The 16,661-nt window shown below is 37.0% G+C and overlaps 1 protein-coding gene across 9 annotated transcripts in view; it reads left to right on the top strand.

The window, feature by feature from the left end:
- gramd1bb (GRAM domain containing 1Bb) overlaps nt 1-16,661 on the top strand; it is a 112,708-nt gene that overhangs the window by 44,556 nt on the left and 51,491 nt on the right. The window contains exon 2 of one of the 9 annotated variants that reach the window (XM_028045043.1): nt 3,942-3,985. The exons of 7 other annotated variants lie outside the window; for them this stretch is intronic. In XM_028045043.1, coding sequence (XP_027900844.1) covers nt 3,942-3,985 — 44 coding nt within the window. Of the gene's footprint in view, nt 1-3,941; nt 3,986-11,952; nt 12,500-16,661 lie in introns of those variants that run through there. One more of the 9 variants, XM_028045044.1, reaches the window with a different exon arrangement.

Raw genomic sequence — 16,661 nt, forward strand, 5'->3', positions numbered from 1 at the left:
TTTGCATTTAAATGACCAAAATCTGGTTATTACTATTGTAATAGTACAATGCATCATTTTTATTATTCTTATTCTGTCCAGAAAGCACTAATTTTGTCATGAGTTTTAAATACCTTTTTTCAGCTTATGCTTAGATGTACTGGAAAAAATGAGTCAAACTGATTTATAAATGCATCAGTCGTCTATAATCAGATGAATGGAGGGAAAGTCCTGGCCAGACTACGCCTTACACACATACACATTTGTGCAGCGAGAATTTTCCAACTAGCCTTTTAGTCCCTAATGTGCTCTCTGCTCCCAGGTTCCATTAAAGGCAATTCAGTTAGATTCACTGAGGCTGTCAAGGGGGATGCAGGGCGGCCCTAAGACTAATTTATTTTACCTTCAGGTAAATGTCTCTAAGCTCCTCAATAATAAATTCTAAATGATGGTCTTCATTGCCGAAGGAACTGCCTAAACCTGAAGCAATTTCAGATTTTTTACTTTACAGATCGGTCAACAAGTCTCGAATTAAAAACAAAACTAAGATACACCTCTGTTTGTTATACAAAACATGAAAAAAATTGTTTTTGCTTGATTTCAATCAAATTTGAAATCAAATTTTATAGATTTGATTTAAATAAAATCTGTGGTTTCTGAGTACTTCATTGAGAAATCAAATGGTAAACTGGAGTATTTACTACACACTTTATTTGCAGAATGAGATAGTGTAACTTTTTATTGCCCATACATTTTATTCCCAACCTTAAATTCATCTCTTATTTTCTAATTAGTAATTATTCAAACTATAGTAATCTTACATCATTTCCATGCATTTACTGCTATCACTATAACACCAGATATAAGACAGTGAATTTGTCACTGTCTTCAAAAGATTAGGTTTTCAAGGAACTGATTTAAATAAATTAAAGCTTATTTCCTTATATTAGTTTCATTTTAATTATAAACTTTTTTATTAGAAAATATGAACCCGAGTGGCAAATGTCCTGTTGTAATATCACTGGCTCTACTCTAAGACAGCTGTGTGAGCCACGCTGAAGGCGGTTCATTATGTACTCCTCTCTGTAGATGTGTCTGTCATTGGCACACCCACTTACTGCCTTTGTAAAGGGCATGTTTTCACTGCAGCATTGTACAAGGACATATGTGCCAGGCACATATGCCATTTAATTATATAAACACTAAATATAGACCATTCTTTGTTTTTCAGCAGCTCTGTCTACAGTCAGAGCTGAACTTGATGCCAAATTAGTTTTTTTGTACACAGGTTTAATAATAGAATAAAAATGTAAAGGTTCTTGCAAAGAAGTCATTAATCTGTCAGTTATTACATGAAGTGCAAATTAAGGCATCTAGATTGCTGTACGTGGTTATTGCTTCAGAGACGGCTAACCAGACGTATTAAACCTAATTATGCACAGTATGTCTGGATTATTCACGTCACTTTGAATAAAGCAAACTGTATCTGAGCGGGACTTGCGTCTGTACCCAGCAGGCCACCACTGATGACTAACTGCGGCGGTTTCCGATGACTCACTGCATACAGCACATATGTTCATTAGCAAAAGAATCCCACTGAATTTGTTGGTCATATAACCAGCATTACAATAGTATACCAAGGTTCAAAGATATTCATACTGGATGAACGTTTTCACACCTCATCTCAGTACAACTGCAAACTTCAGTGTATTTTTATTCAGATTTAATGTGATAGATTAACGCAACGCAGCATATAATTATAATGTTATAATATAATAATAAATATACATATTATTATATTATATATATATATATATATATATATATATATATATATATGCCGTGCATTTTAAAGTGGTCTTTAGAAGTCACTTAATTACTAGGCAAAGTTCTATAAAGTATTTTTACAGCACATTATAAATATCTGTATTATGGAATTATGGCCCCCATATTCTAAGGCACCCTTCTTGTTTCAAATGTCGCTCTTTGAGGTCACCATGCTACTCTAAATGTATTTGTAATTTGCTGGTAATCGAAACTTTTATTATTATTTTTATTTAATGCCAAATAAACCACGTCAAATTCTAATTCTAATCCTTGGTGACCATCTAAAGATAAACACCAGTCTAAAAAGAAACAGCTAAATGTGTAATCTTTGCTTGTTGTAGTTTAGAGTTAATTTGTATAAAAATTTCACTAAATCTTTACCAGTATACCTGGTCTGTTTTCTCCACTAGTGCGGCTTTAACCGGTTCTGCCCCAGTCCGCCCCAGCTAGCTTCATGTCCATGAGCAGATCTTGCACAGTTCTTCTCCACTTTTGTACCCACAACAAGGGTAGTACTAGCCATGCTAAGTTGAGCATGCAAGCGACTTGATTGAAGGCAGATTGCAATCGTTGATTAGCTCGTGAGTTCTGTAATGCCAAACTCCTAACAACATTTCTCATAGAATAGCAGTAGACATGCCGGCTGCTATCAGAGAGCTGGTCACTCTGGAGGAGCGTAATTATGGGTTTAATCTTCAGCAGTGCCAAGAACACATGCGTCAATTTTTGCAGTCGAATGACCGTGATTTAGCAGCCTTGCAAGCAGGACGCCTCTCACAGGAACAGGGACGTAATGAAGAAGCGAGAAACTATGCAGCTCTGCTCAGCGTTCTGTCTGAGTTACAGTCTTGTGCCGACCGGTGTGAAACTAGAACTACATAATATTAGTTTGGCATGATGAGCACTTTATTCTTTTTTCAATGCAGTTCATGTATGGATTTTGCTCTACAGCTTTAGACTGCATTACATTAATCGTATAAAAAAATCTTGAGAGAGCTTTAAAAATTAGGATGATGGCAAGGTGACATTCTGGGCTTAAAGACTATGAAGCCCCACCAAACACATATTGTCCAAATACCATTGGGGGAAAAAATTGTTCAGCGGGTCTAAGAAAAGTTTTATTGATTTAATGCCAATAAAGATTTCTCCATAAATTAATGAGAAAGACTTAAATTATTTTTAACATGCCCCCAAAGTTATTGTTTTTAGACTTTTTATGTGTCTGTAATCTATCTACCCCATAGCAGAAGTCATTAATATCACATAAAGCTGTTCTCAAAGAATAAAATAATCCTTTCTTACTAAAAAGAATCCTCAGTTCCAGTTTTTTATACAGGAGAATATGCAACATTTAAAGTCCTTGCTTTTGTTTCAACTCCATTAAGCGGTGGCTTTGGCATTAGCTAATTGAACTTTACTTTCAGCAAGTAATTCCTCACTTAATTCTGTCAGTGAGAAAATATGAAATTTGATTAGCTCACCGAGCAGCTCGGGAGCTGCAGAAGGTACTTCTCGACAGCTGCAGTGAAACTCAGTTGGGGGGGGTGAAGGAGTGGGAAGAAATGGCTCTTACTGCAGAGGCCAATGCATTAACAGGTGCCACAGCCAAAATAAATTGAGTGAATAGGCTGAGGAGTTGTTGAGAATTTCAGGGTCGCAATGATTCATGGCACATGTGGGTGCTCTGTGAGTCGCTAGAAACAATAGAAAGGGTAGGACTGCCCAATGGTTTTTACTCTGTATTCAGACAAGCTTTAAGCTTTATGAGTCGCAAAAGTTTTTTTTTTTGTTTTCTTTTCTCATAGGATGGCTACTGTAGTAGATAGTCTGAATAAGCTAATATCATCTTGTCCTATCTGTTAAAGAGCAGAGCAACAGAAACATTTTATATTCTGCACATTAGTGGCTTGAAAATTACATTAAAATAGGCCAATTCTAACAAGCTGATTCACACATCCATTACTTTTTTTTACAGATTTTAAAACACTATCTTGAGAACAAAAAAATACTTGTGCTACTTTTCATTGTCTTTTTTAGATACATACATTTGAGAGCAGGTGTCTTAAAGACAATCACATCATGAACAATCAAAGTAGGCGAGATACTTATTTCCTCTTCTCTACCTTTACTGATAGGCCAAGCAAAAGAAGTGGAAGGAAGTGATATGGAAACCTCGAAGGTAGGCTATAAGTCAACAAGCACAAGACACTTCACAAAGCAGAGACAGCTTAATTTGGATGTGAATGTGCTGCATTACAGATTTTATTTAAATTGAACATTTGTTGTCGTTTTTTATGCAGTATAGAATGTGTTGGTATTGTACTATCTTTTATGAGAATGTATTTTTGACAGCCACTGAGAGAGGGAGCAGTTTTGGCTTGGTACCTAGAATAACCATCTGCCAACTACTTCTTCCTGGCCTCAGATTTCACTGAACAAGATCCACGAACAAATCTGCTGACGCATCATTCACTGATATGCTCTCGGCATTGTCCTTTGCATGAGCACATCTGCGTAATGGGAATCTGAGCTTGGTTTAGCTTCAGTTTGACTCCCAATTGGATGGAAATCTTAACTGATGAGGAACTGCTTGGAATAATAAAACTTTGTGTTTGATGTGTGGCGATAAATAAAGCTGCAAGATTAATTGCTCTCTATGATCCAAAGTCATGAAATGATAAAATCATATTCGATGTCAGGTAAGACTATCTTGATGCAGGAAGAGTTCTGCAAGGCAAAGAATTTAAGAGTGGTACAGAGAGAGGTTGATCGTCTCTGATGTGCTTCTGCTTCTTTCCTTGAAATTGTGAATGAATCTGCATCTGTATGGTAGGATGAACTACAGTGTGAGAGCACAGCCACAACATTCAAGTTCCTCCTAAGTCAAGACAGAAATGTATTTAGATCATTAAACTACAACATTTCCACAAAACACAAATCCACTTAAACACAAACTAGTTTTACAAAACTTTTGGCAAAATAAACTGAGTGTAATTCAGAAAAATACCCTTTGTTTACAATATTCATTTTGTCCTGTCAAAACTTTGATATATTAAATAATATATCAAATATTTCAGCTCTCAGTCTTCTTTGCGAGTTATCTATCAGGATGCTACGTCATAAATTAGCAGTATTTGCTAAATCTCCGAATGTGAGCATATTGCTCTCCTCAGGTCCTCATTTTTTCTGATTACTGATAACTGTCTTTGCTGTGCTCAGGTACATATGTGAGGCTGAGTTTTCTTTTTTTAATCTTTTTCTCCCTCATACCATTCTAATCTCCCATCAAATGATGGCTTCAGCTAAAGGGTAAAATAAGTAAATGCCAAATACGTCTCAGATTTGTTTGTTTTTCCAGTTTAAATAATACAGAATGTAGATGACATTAGAGATGTAAAAGGTTGTGAAATTATTCATACTTATCTAATTTCTCACATCATGATGACCTGGCAGTTAAGCAGGGATATCTAAACTATACGTATTCTGATTATTGTTTATTAAACCTGGCTCGAATAAAATATAACAAACGATCAGCCTTGACAAACCAAAGTAACTATGAGCACACACCTGCTAATAAATAGTATTTATCGGTATTTAAAACCACATTTGGGCTGAAATAGATAAGAGAAAAACAACTTTATATCATCAGTAGTCACATATAACTTCCCTAACATTGTATTAATGCTGGAATACTGTAGTCTAACCTCAAAGACAAGATGAGACCACAACCTGTAAGTCGTACAATCAACTTTGTGATTATAGTCCTTTATAATTCATTGGGTTTAGCCACTTCACTGATTGAAGATATAAAATGGAGAATTCATTGCCTTCTGACCACCAGTGTCCCATCATGTGACTCTTTTTTAGTTGTTTAATCTCACTGATGTATTCATGTCATGTTTTATTCACAAAGCTGGCTTTGGAGTCAGAAAAGCTAAAGCAATATGGAGTTTGTTAAAAGCAACAGGACCAGTAACAATTAGTTGTAAAGACTGCGTCGAGGTGAAGGTTTGCAATTGCATTTAGGCTTTATCCGCTAATATTTCTGTGTGGCTGAAAACTGCATCAAAGAACCACATGTGTCTGTGAAGCAGCAGGTCAGACTGCACCTGACTTTGATGGTTGGAGCACCATCTCTGAGGCAACAGCTCTGACTTACTGGATAGAGGGGTCAAATCAATATCTTTCCTACCATTCTCTCATCTCATCATTCTTCTTAAGCCAAACCCTTAATATAAAAGCTTTCCTCATTTAACCCTCGGGCTGAAAAGTATTCGCCATATCCGTGCTACTGATAAATTTACGGCTATAGAACTAAGCCTTTTTTGGAAGTAATTTGCACGACTGACAATTTTTTTTACTACCTATAAGGTTAAGCATTAATTTTTTTTGCAACACACAAGGCGTCTATTTTATCTATTTATAGTAATAGTATACCATTGCTGTACTTGCTGTATTTTACCCGGAAGGAAATCTGAAGGAAAAGTAAAAAAATTAAATTTATTCATATGAGTTTCAGCATAGAACTACAATGTGTAGAATGTGCCTCTTAGATGGTCTTACGTCAGCATTTTCAAGTCCTTCATGATCTCAGTCCATTATGTCATACACCACTAATTCTGAGAAAATTTATTTTAGGTTTTTTTGTTTGTTTTGAATCTCAATCATTAAATAACATAAATTACTGATGAAAATCTATTACTACCTGTGATAATTCTTTGTAATGTTTGAGTTTCAGCTGTTCAACTGAATCACAGAAATTCACAGACATTTTAAAAACCTAACTTATTGAGGTGCACATGCATATTTTTTATGCGACTTTTTTTTTTTAATTACAGAAACATTTTTTCAACCTCTTTAGAGCTGTAAATTATTTATGATGACTAGATTTACGAGGAAATTTAGTGTCAGATGATTCATTTAATATTGAACAGTGAGCACAGGTAAAAGCTTCCCAAAAGCAACTCTGGCAAACGGGCTGTGTTACAATGGATTTGACTGTAGACTCTTGAAAGATCAGCGAAACCTGATCTCTGTGTCTCGCATCATTTCTCTGTTAAAGGCAGCTGGGTACTGCTTGAAAAACTCAGGGTCAGGGAGGCAATGAGTCACTGATGTCTAGCTTCCTAACAACCACTCCAGTTGGAACTGAAAATGTCATTCTTGTTGTTTTCAGCTAATAGATTTCATTAAGTCATTAACGCTACAGCCTGGAAAACATGTGGAAGGAGTTGTCTGAGAGAATAATGTCTTTTGAATGATGTCAGATAGTATTTAGTCTCTCATCAGCCTTTAATGTTAGCACATTTTATACTTTATTCATTTTTTTCATACCACACGTGACAAACTAACAGAAAGCCATCTGTATTTTAATTTCATTTTTTTGTTGAGAAGCAGAACCAAACATGGAGAACTAGAAGTCAGCTTCTATGCAAATAAAATCTGGAATGAACTTCCAGAAAACTGCACAACAGCTGAAACACGGAGTTCCTTTAAATCAAGATTAAAAACCCAACTGCTTAGAGTTGCTTTGGAGACATAATAAATGAAACATTGAACAATATATTTGATAAGTATTGATGATTTTAATAACCGCACTTGACAAATGCAATATCTTTTTCTGATTTTCATATACATTTAATCTCTGCCACTGTTTACTATTCCATCTTCCACCCTATCACCTCATTGCTTTTATTTATTTATTTATTTATTTTCAAATATTCATCTTGTATCTTTGAAATACTATTAGATTTGCCAATACTGCACCTGGAGCTGATGTCTGCTATATGTCACTGTTTGATGTATGCGTTTGTTTATTCTTTCTGGTAGATGTCACATAATTGCCTGACTTATATGTTGCCTCTTGAAATCTTTTTGTGTAAACAGTTCTGTGTCCTTTGTGTCTCTATGATGGACTGGAAACCTGTCCAGGATGTGCTCTGCCTCTTGTGCTTTGATCACTGGACATAGATACCATCCTCCCACTATCAGGATTAAGCAAGTATAGAAAATGGATGAGTGGATGACTGTTTTTATGCTAAGATTAAGACAACAAAGAGCCATTATCAGATTAGATTACCATGTTTTTATGCCCTTTTGTCTAATGGACTTAAAGCAGAGATGGACTATTCAGAGTTTTCCAATTATTTTGGAGGTGCTACCCACTATGTTCAATTTGAAAAGATTATGATATTTGTGCAACATGTTCTTTGATTGAGATAGTTCTTTTAAATCGAGTAGTCAAATAATTAATAACAGGATTATTCACATTTATGCATTACAGCATATGCAACTCACCATATGTCCTTTATTTGACTTTTGTTATTTTTGCACATATTTTTGATTTATGTATGCATTGATGGATCTAAGAAATTATTATTTTTTTTTTTAATCTGGGCAGTAGTGGCCTGCCAATCACCAATCAGCGCCAACAGACAGAAAAATGGCCAACTCTGATCTTAGGCAGTTAGTGGGAATATCTCCTATTTTAAGTGTTGGAGAACACTTTTAAGTCCGATTGGAAAGCTAAAAGTTAATCTGCTGTTCATCATGCAGCTGCATGTATTGTTAATTCTGAACGACGGTGGGTAAATTGTTTGTGTTTTTAAAATAAAAGTTTTGGCCTGCATACATGAAGTAAGTTTGAAAAAAAACATTAAACCAAGGAATATCATGACAGAAACTTTGGTGTCTTGTAGCCACAGGCACTGAGAATGTTTCACTCAGACAGAGAGGAGTTATTTGGTTTAACATGACATTTTCTTCCCATAATGTAATTTTTATTGAAACCAAGCTGATGCCCATTGAGCAGAGTAGAACCAGACTTTTAGAAATAGAACCATCACTCTGGAAGTAGTGATGAAACTGTTATACAGCTGAAATCTTAATCTGTCTTATGTTAAAGAGCAACAAACGTCTACCAGGCAGAATGGGGGAGCCAAACTCCTGTCCAATCCCACAAAGCGGTGAGGAAGGATTATTCCAGATTATCTGCCATGCTATTCTTGGACATGAATGAAAACTCTCTGGTGCAGACAGAGATGCAGGGAACACTAACGAGAAATAAGTGAGAATTTGGATGATTATTATTATTATTTTTTTTGTAGTACATAAATAATTTGTGTTCTGTCTTGTGTAATTGACTTAGGAGTAAAATCAGAAATGCTGATATAAATGTTTGTTTCTCTTTAAATAAAATAAGCAGAATTAACATAAATTAAATTAAAGTTTTCATGTCCCTTTCCATACGATAATTACAGTGTGCCCTAACCATACTCTTGTCCTTTTACTTAAAACAATCTAGTCCATTTTATTACTTTAGCCAGCAGGTGGTATCATTGAGAATAAGCAGCTCACTGACTGTTGAACTTGACACTGAAAGGAGCTGTCCATTCAGCACCATTCTGCAACAGATTTCAGGACACGGCCCTGACAAGAATTCAGGTACAATCACAGCTAAAAGGCTGGGAGATTAACAATAGCGAATACGTTTAGGCTATAAGTTATAAATGAAGGTAATTCATTTTCCCACATTAGGTTAACTAATGTTCATCTAAAAATCAGCCTGGAATGCTGAAACAAAAATATCCTGTGACTGCATTGTTTCTCTTAACATGACAAACAGTTCTTTAATTTCTCAAAAATATATGTGGTGTAAAACCCACACATGCACACACATATGCAACTACTTGTGCATATGTGTGGCAGCATCAACAGAATAATTGTGTGATAACTAACAATGAGACGTTAACATCATCTGAGGAACCTTGTACTTTTCTCCTGTTTTAAAACAGCGATTTTAGAAGGGCTTTGAGTATAAATGACATGTTTAAGGTCATACTAGAGTATGTGATTTGAATTTAAGTCCAAAACTTTGAGAGGGCCACTTCAAAACCTAATTTTAGTATTTTTGAGTCATTTGTGGCCTTGCTACTGTGCTTTAGATCAATGTCTTGCTACTTAACTTTTGTGTAATTGAGCTTAAGGTCCTGACTTAATGACTGGATATTCCTCTGCGGGATTTTATCACAAAAATTCCTGTCAATTATGGAAAGTTACCCACTTCTTGAAGCAAAGCAGTCCTTCACATTTCCAACATTCTGTTTGACGGTTGGTATGATGTTCTATCTCTGAAATGTTCTGTTAGGCTTAAAAGACACAAACCTTTCAAAATGTTCTACTTTTCTCTCATCAGTCCACTGAGTATTTCATCAGATTCCTTGGGATGTTTATTTGCCTAAGGTGAGACTGACCTTTATGTTTGTTTTGTTCAGCAATTGTTTTGGCCTTGGAGCTCTCCTTTAGGGACCATTTTGCATAGTCTATTTTCTTACTGTTGAACTCTGGTTTTACCTGAGGCAGCCTCACTGCCTCAAGTAACCCTTTCCAGACTGATAGCTCTTAATTACTTTGCTTTATACTGTTACTAATAATGTGTTGCTTTTTTATCTTTCAACTGTAAGATAGATTCTATTTAAAATATGTATTATGTCTGCAGATCATGTTATAAACAGGCTTCTAAAATCCAGAGTTGTGTAATCACAGTTAATTCCTGATTTGACAAGTGGAACAAATTTTTTTTCCCAGGAGGGCCAGGTTTGCATTTTGCAACATCCAAATATATATATATATATATATATATACATTATTTTTATGGGATTTAGAATTAAAGGAACATCACACTGACCCTTCCTTCTGTTTAATTTCATTTGTTTGTGGTAATAATATTGATAGAAATATACAGACCTTCCCCCTTGTTGCGTCATGCTCATTAGCTGGGAGAGCTGGGTCAAGACATTCTGCTTTCATTTGGCCATGTTTTTACAGATGAACTTTGTAAGCTCCTTGAATCTTCCTGGAAATCATGAGCGCATAATTCATGCTAACAATTGGTGCATCACGGCTGGGAGTATTATTTGTACTGTGTCTGTGAAATTTGTCCTAGTTCCAGAGTAGATGAGCACCAGATGGGCTGTGTGTGAGACGACTTGCTGTCACATGGCTGCAATGAAGTACAGGCTATTGCACTTACAGCTGCACCCTGGGAGGATATTTGGGTGAACTTTTACGTCTCTTCTACTTGGTTCCCTCTCTTCCTCTTCCTCCAGTAGAGCCACATTCGCAATACTTCAGGGAATCAACAGTGGCACCTAGAAATATAATGTGAACATCCTCTACCCTGTCTGTTGTGGACTATTTGGTGAAATGAGGTTGAAAGATCCACTAATTTCTTCATTGTGAGGAGGATCACTGAGTTGACAATCGTTGCTAGTATCAAGGTATATGAGGTCTTAAAATAACACTTTCTAACATTTTCCATGAAACTGTTCCTATAGTTTAAATTTCATTTAGATGCAAGAGAAAGGACCAGTGTGACAAGAGGTTTCTCCAATTGGATAGGCACTGTGCCTGCAATGCTTCCCTCCTTCTAAATTATGAGTTTTATTAATAATTGCTCTGAACAGTTTTTTTTTTTAAAGTTATACATTCAAATAACAAGGAGCTGAGTTTATCTTGCCACTAGACACAATTAGGATGATGGTAAGAGATCCTCCCTTTTCTTAGAGGTTTGAGCCCACAGTACTTTGGTGATTATTTACATAAACAAAATTGACATATGTGCAGGATTAGTCTGATTTGAAGCAATAACAGGAACGTGGGAAGCTTGGATATCAACCGTCCATAAAGAAAACCGTATAGTTCACCAAACGTGCACATCTTGTGTTTTTTTTCTTCCCTATTCATACAGCATGTGTTTTTTAAATAAAAAAAAATATCAAATCTCAAGCCGAACTTGTCATTCACATCCCCCCTTAATTTATGTGCAAGTGATGCACCACACTGCATAAGTGAACATTAACTTAAATTAACTAAGTAGATTGCAAGTTGAATAAATTATGAAACTGCTGCAGGTTATCTCACCTATTGTGTTTCTCCGTCATTGTGATGTGTGAGGTGGGGGCTGCAGGTCATTGCGCAGAGTTACAGGTAGAAACAGCCACCATGTCTTTCACATTGGATCTGCCAGGTTTATCTTTGAGTGCAATAGAGAAAGGGAGCCATCTAGGGAAAAGGGCAGAGTGAACAGGAGGGAGGGAGGGACGGGATCCTGCGCCTGCTCACTGTGAGCACAGCAAGTGCAGCTCTCATCCGCTGCAGAGGCTGAAGCTGATACAGACGGAGTTTGAGTGAGCAAAGAGAACCTCAGAGGGACAGTGTGGAGCACGACCTGAAGGGAAACAGTCAGAAAGGATCAGAAACAAGCCATGATTGCATTTATTTGCAGTCCTTAAACCTTCCTTCCCTCTGCGGCATGCTGCAGTTTGAGCTGCGAATGTTGCAGTGCTGGTCACCTCCTCTTCTTTTGGGAAAACCAAAGAAGCCCAGGGAGGTGTGAGTTTCTGGCACAAGTGCTGAGCACTGCGGCACCTTGATTCAAGCAGAAGAATGTAGCAGACCGGCTGGAGGAGGCGCAGGATCATCTTCCCAGACTTCAGTCTTCTACCGACCATCAGTCTCTGCTTCCGATCCTCCCTTCCTCCTCTGTGCATCTCTCTGGCTTTGTATGGGAGGTGAGGCACTGGCAGTCTGTCAGTCATCATGCAGCGGTGTGAACGGGCAGCCTTGTGCCCACAACGCGCTATGGACGTCAGGCAATCCTCACTGTACTAATGAAAGGCTTCAAGCTCGCCTGGTAAGAATAAGCGCAGCAGAGGCAGATGCAATGTGTTGCTCTGACTGTGATTTTAAAATGCACTTGTTTTTGTGTGTAGCTTTAAGGCTGTCATGTATGCATAGCACAACTAAGCCAGGGGCAAGATTTATGGGACTGTTTCCTGCTGTGTCTTTTCTGCCTATCGTCCATGTAATGCTAAGTATTCTTTAAACAACTGTCAATACGAGCATTTGTGTAATTCTGCTTGTGTCCTCATTATCAATTTGCAGAGAGCATAATGGTTTGGAATGAGGGTTAGGTGAGAATCAGTGGGCTGTGACCAGGCTGGGCACATCCAGTATGAGCTCCATGTAGCATGCCTTTTTCCACTGTGACTCCAGCGACCCCACACAGCTCCCCTCTGGCTGGCTCAGTGTGAGCAGACCAGCTGAGGAAAAGCGCTCACGTGGCCGCCTGGAAAAGAGCTGGCACATGCTCGGTCTGTCTCTCCCTGGCATTCCCACTCGCATGTTTTCCTGTCTCCTCGTCATATCACATGTACACAAAAACACACACAGTCGGATGGACTTTGTTTCACTTTCTTTTTTGAACATGTTTTGCCAAAGTGCTCCATCATCTACCCTTTTATCTTCTCTGTTATCCCCCCAGCCCCCTGCAGTTCTTCGTGCCCCTCCTCTTTTTCTAGCTTGGTATTTTTAGAGGCGAATTACCGAGCACTGCCAGAAAAAAAAGAAAAAGAAAGAAAAAACATAGATGGGGAGCAGCTTCGGCAACGTGCGTCCCGCTTCCTTTCTTCCATTTCAATTTTATGAGGACCTCTCCTTTCCCCGCAGGAGTTCTGGGTTTCTCCGAAGCCCCTGTCTCTCTTTCATTATCTCTATATTTGTACGTGTCCTTCCTAATTTCTCCCATCTGTTGTCTCCTCTTGTATTATCTTACATGTCTTAGAAATGAACTAATCTCACCGTCATTGTTCTCCAGAGCAGACTGAGCCTTTGGATGTTATTTCTTAGCCCATTAGGATGAATTAGATGCCCTGTGCAAAATGTAGGTCACCTAGGTTATGTAGCTACCTAAATATAAGCATTGGTGTTGTGCTTGCAATGTGCCATAGTTACTCTGTAGTGTAGAAACACTGCTAAACCTGAGTCTGTCCTCAGTTAATCTGTTTTCAGGTTACTTTATACTCAACAGCCATCTGTTGACATCACATAGTCCTTTACCTGGAAAGGACTTGTCTTGGTGAGAAGCCACATATAAATAAAATTATATAACTGCCTGTGCATTTTTGAATTCAGTACATTTAACAATCTCTTGTATAAAAAACTATTATGTTTTATTATTATAATCAAAAGTGAAGTCATATACAGTCTTTGTCTTGGTTAATTTGGAGGCAAATCAAGAAGGTGTGTAAGATGCTGCTGCTCTAACAGGTGATGCACTGAATGGTCATATATTATATTGAAAGGATGACCTTGTGTGGTTAGTCATTTATATTTGTTGACCATGGCAAAATTAACTGTTTACAACAAAATATTCACGTTGGTTATAGCTCCATAATGATGATCACATGGACATGTCTCCAGTTGAATCCTGTATTAAATGACCTCAGGTCATTTCAGAAGATAAGCAACATTAATCACTTCCGGCTGCATAGTCTTTCTCTAAATATAATTTGAATAATTTACTATTTGAACAAGATGATTAGCCGGTGCAATTACTGATGTGATATGAGAGGATGTGCAACATAGATAATAACAAGTTGTTTATCGTCATATTCATATATAGTTGTCTTGATGTTGGCAGTCATAATCTTCTTTGAGTCAGCAGGCTATAATTATACTATAATTATATTATATCACAAAAATAGTGAGCAATTTTAAATTTTATCTTCTAATAAATGTAAACAGTGCAGTCCATAAACGCATAGAGCTATAAATTAACCTATAAATAATTGACTAAAAGTAAAAAATTTTAAATAAATTATTTAATCATTAAATAAATGATTTATTGATCCACTAATTTAGTAGAATTTGGATTTATGTTGACTGTTTTGCTGTGTATACTTTTACTACAATTCATAGTGAGATATGGTGCGTCAGTTCTTTTAAAGACACATTTACACAGCTGTGATGCAGGAAAGTGCTTTGCTTGTTATTTTTGCATCATTTATTTTTTTAAGATAACAATAAAAAAGAAGAAGAAGAAAGAAAGAAACCAGCTTGCACATGTTTGTGTGTGTGACAGCAAGGGGAGCAGGGAGATTTGTAAGGATTTGGCTAGGGTCCCAGTGTATGGATATTTGCTCTTGGTATGACATTTAGTGTGACTTAAATCTCCACAAGCACACAGACTCACACACGCACATAAGCGCTCAGTCACAGATGTGCACCCACAGCCAGCATCAGCAGCTGTAGCAACACCAAGGCCCTGACAGCAGGCTTGAGGCAGAGATTTCTGGCTGCACGTGGCACAGTGGACCAGCCTCCTGTTACTGCTGGACAGTTTGACAGACAAACTAAGCATTCATGCATTACAACACTGCATCCATCTGACCTCCTTAATGAAATATTACTTTCAAGAATGCATTTTTCATGGTTTTTACATTGTGAACATTGTAGGAATGGACTGTAGTGTTAGGTTTCCTATCAGTCCTTTTGTGGTACTTTGAGGATGCAGTAGTCAGCTTTAGACACACACGCACACACACACACACACACACGCCAACACACACATGCAGAGTCAAGAAAACAAAACATCAAAGATAACTGATCTTTAGCAGGATTCCAGAAAATAAAAACTGTGCAGTCACCCCCTCATGCAGACATGTAAGGGAAAACACCACATAGAGCCACTAATGTCTCTCTGGGCTATTTTAAGCTCAATTTAAAATTGTAGCTCCCAGGTCTCTGCAGCATGAATAATAATTGTCCTATCTTAAAAAGTCATACGCTAAAGATTTTTCTTTTACTTGAATTACTGGCTGTTTTGCAGGTCCTCAAAAATATAAGGGATATCAGATGTGATGATTAAATCCACAAAATGGTGAAAGTCAGAAATAAAATGCCAGGTTTTGAACCCAAGTGCGGCCTTTGATATATAAATATTTATGTAGGGTTTAAATTTGCAGAAGGGTCTCTGCAGTAAGGAGAAACTGCGACATTGTTTCCTTCATGGCCTCAGTTTATTATCTCTTTGTCTCTGCTTCTATTTCATGCTGGTTTTTTTAAGGGGCGGAGGGACCTACTTTATAAATGATTCAGCAAATTGTTATTTGACCATTCGAAGGAATGTATTGACAGTGTAATCCTTAACTATGTTAAAGAAAACATGTTTCACAGAATATACCTCTTATTTCTATATACACTGCTCAAAAAAAATAAAGGGAACACTCAAATAACACATCCTAGATCTGAATGAAAGAAATATTCTCATTGAATACTTTGTTCTGTACAAAGTTCCATTTGCACAACAGCAGGTGAAATTGATTGTCAATCAGTGTTGCTTCCTAAGTGTTTGATTTCACAGAAGTTTGATTTACTTGGAGTTATATTGTGTTGTTTAAGTGTTACCTTTATTTTTTTGAGCAGTATATATTTAGAGTCATAGAGAGGCCAAGTTTCATAAGAAGGTAAGGAAGAGTGTCCACCAGCTTTGCGTTGCACAGAGGTGCCATTGGCATTTAAGTGAAAATCTTTAATTTGAATTAGTTATTCAGATGCTTTTCAAGAATGGACAGTAGAAATATGGAAATGACAAAAAAAAGAAAAGCTAAATAGGTTTTCATAATAGTAGTAAGTCACAACAGCAGGTTCTGTGTAAATTCAGATGGCAAATTAAGGCTATGTCTCTATGATGACAGTTTCTATGCTGAAAATTGCATTAAGCTTTTACAGGAACAAATGCTGCCTGCAAAACCAGGTCTTTTCCAAGGACAGCCATGCATTTTTCAAGAAGACAATGTGAAACCGCAGTCAGCGCACATTACAAAGGGATGGTTGGGGACAAATAGGTTTAACTTCTCTGCCTGTTTTGTTCTGACCTGTCACTGATCAAGATGTGTGCATATTTTCAAAACAATAAGAATTGCATTTGGCTGCATATTTGCAGAACATTTGAAAATATAAAATCTGAAAAGGTTGACTTCTGTTTTAGATGAGAAACTGAAACATTTTAGAGT

The sequence above is a fragment of the Xiphophorus couchianus genome, chromosome 18, assembly GCF_001444195.1.
Source record: "Xiphophorus couchianus chromosome 18, X_couchianus-1.0, whole genome shotgun sequence".
Classification (NCBI taxonomy): domain Eukaryota; kingdom Metazoa; phylum Chordata; class Actinopteri; order Cyprinodontiformes; family Poeciliidae; genus Xiphophorus; species Xiphophorus couchianus.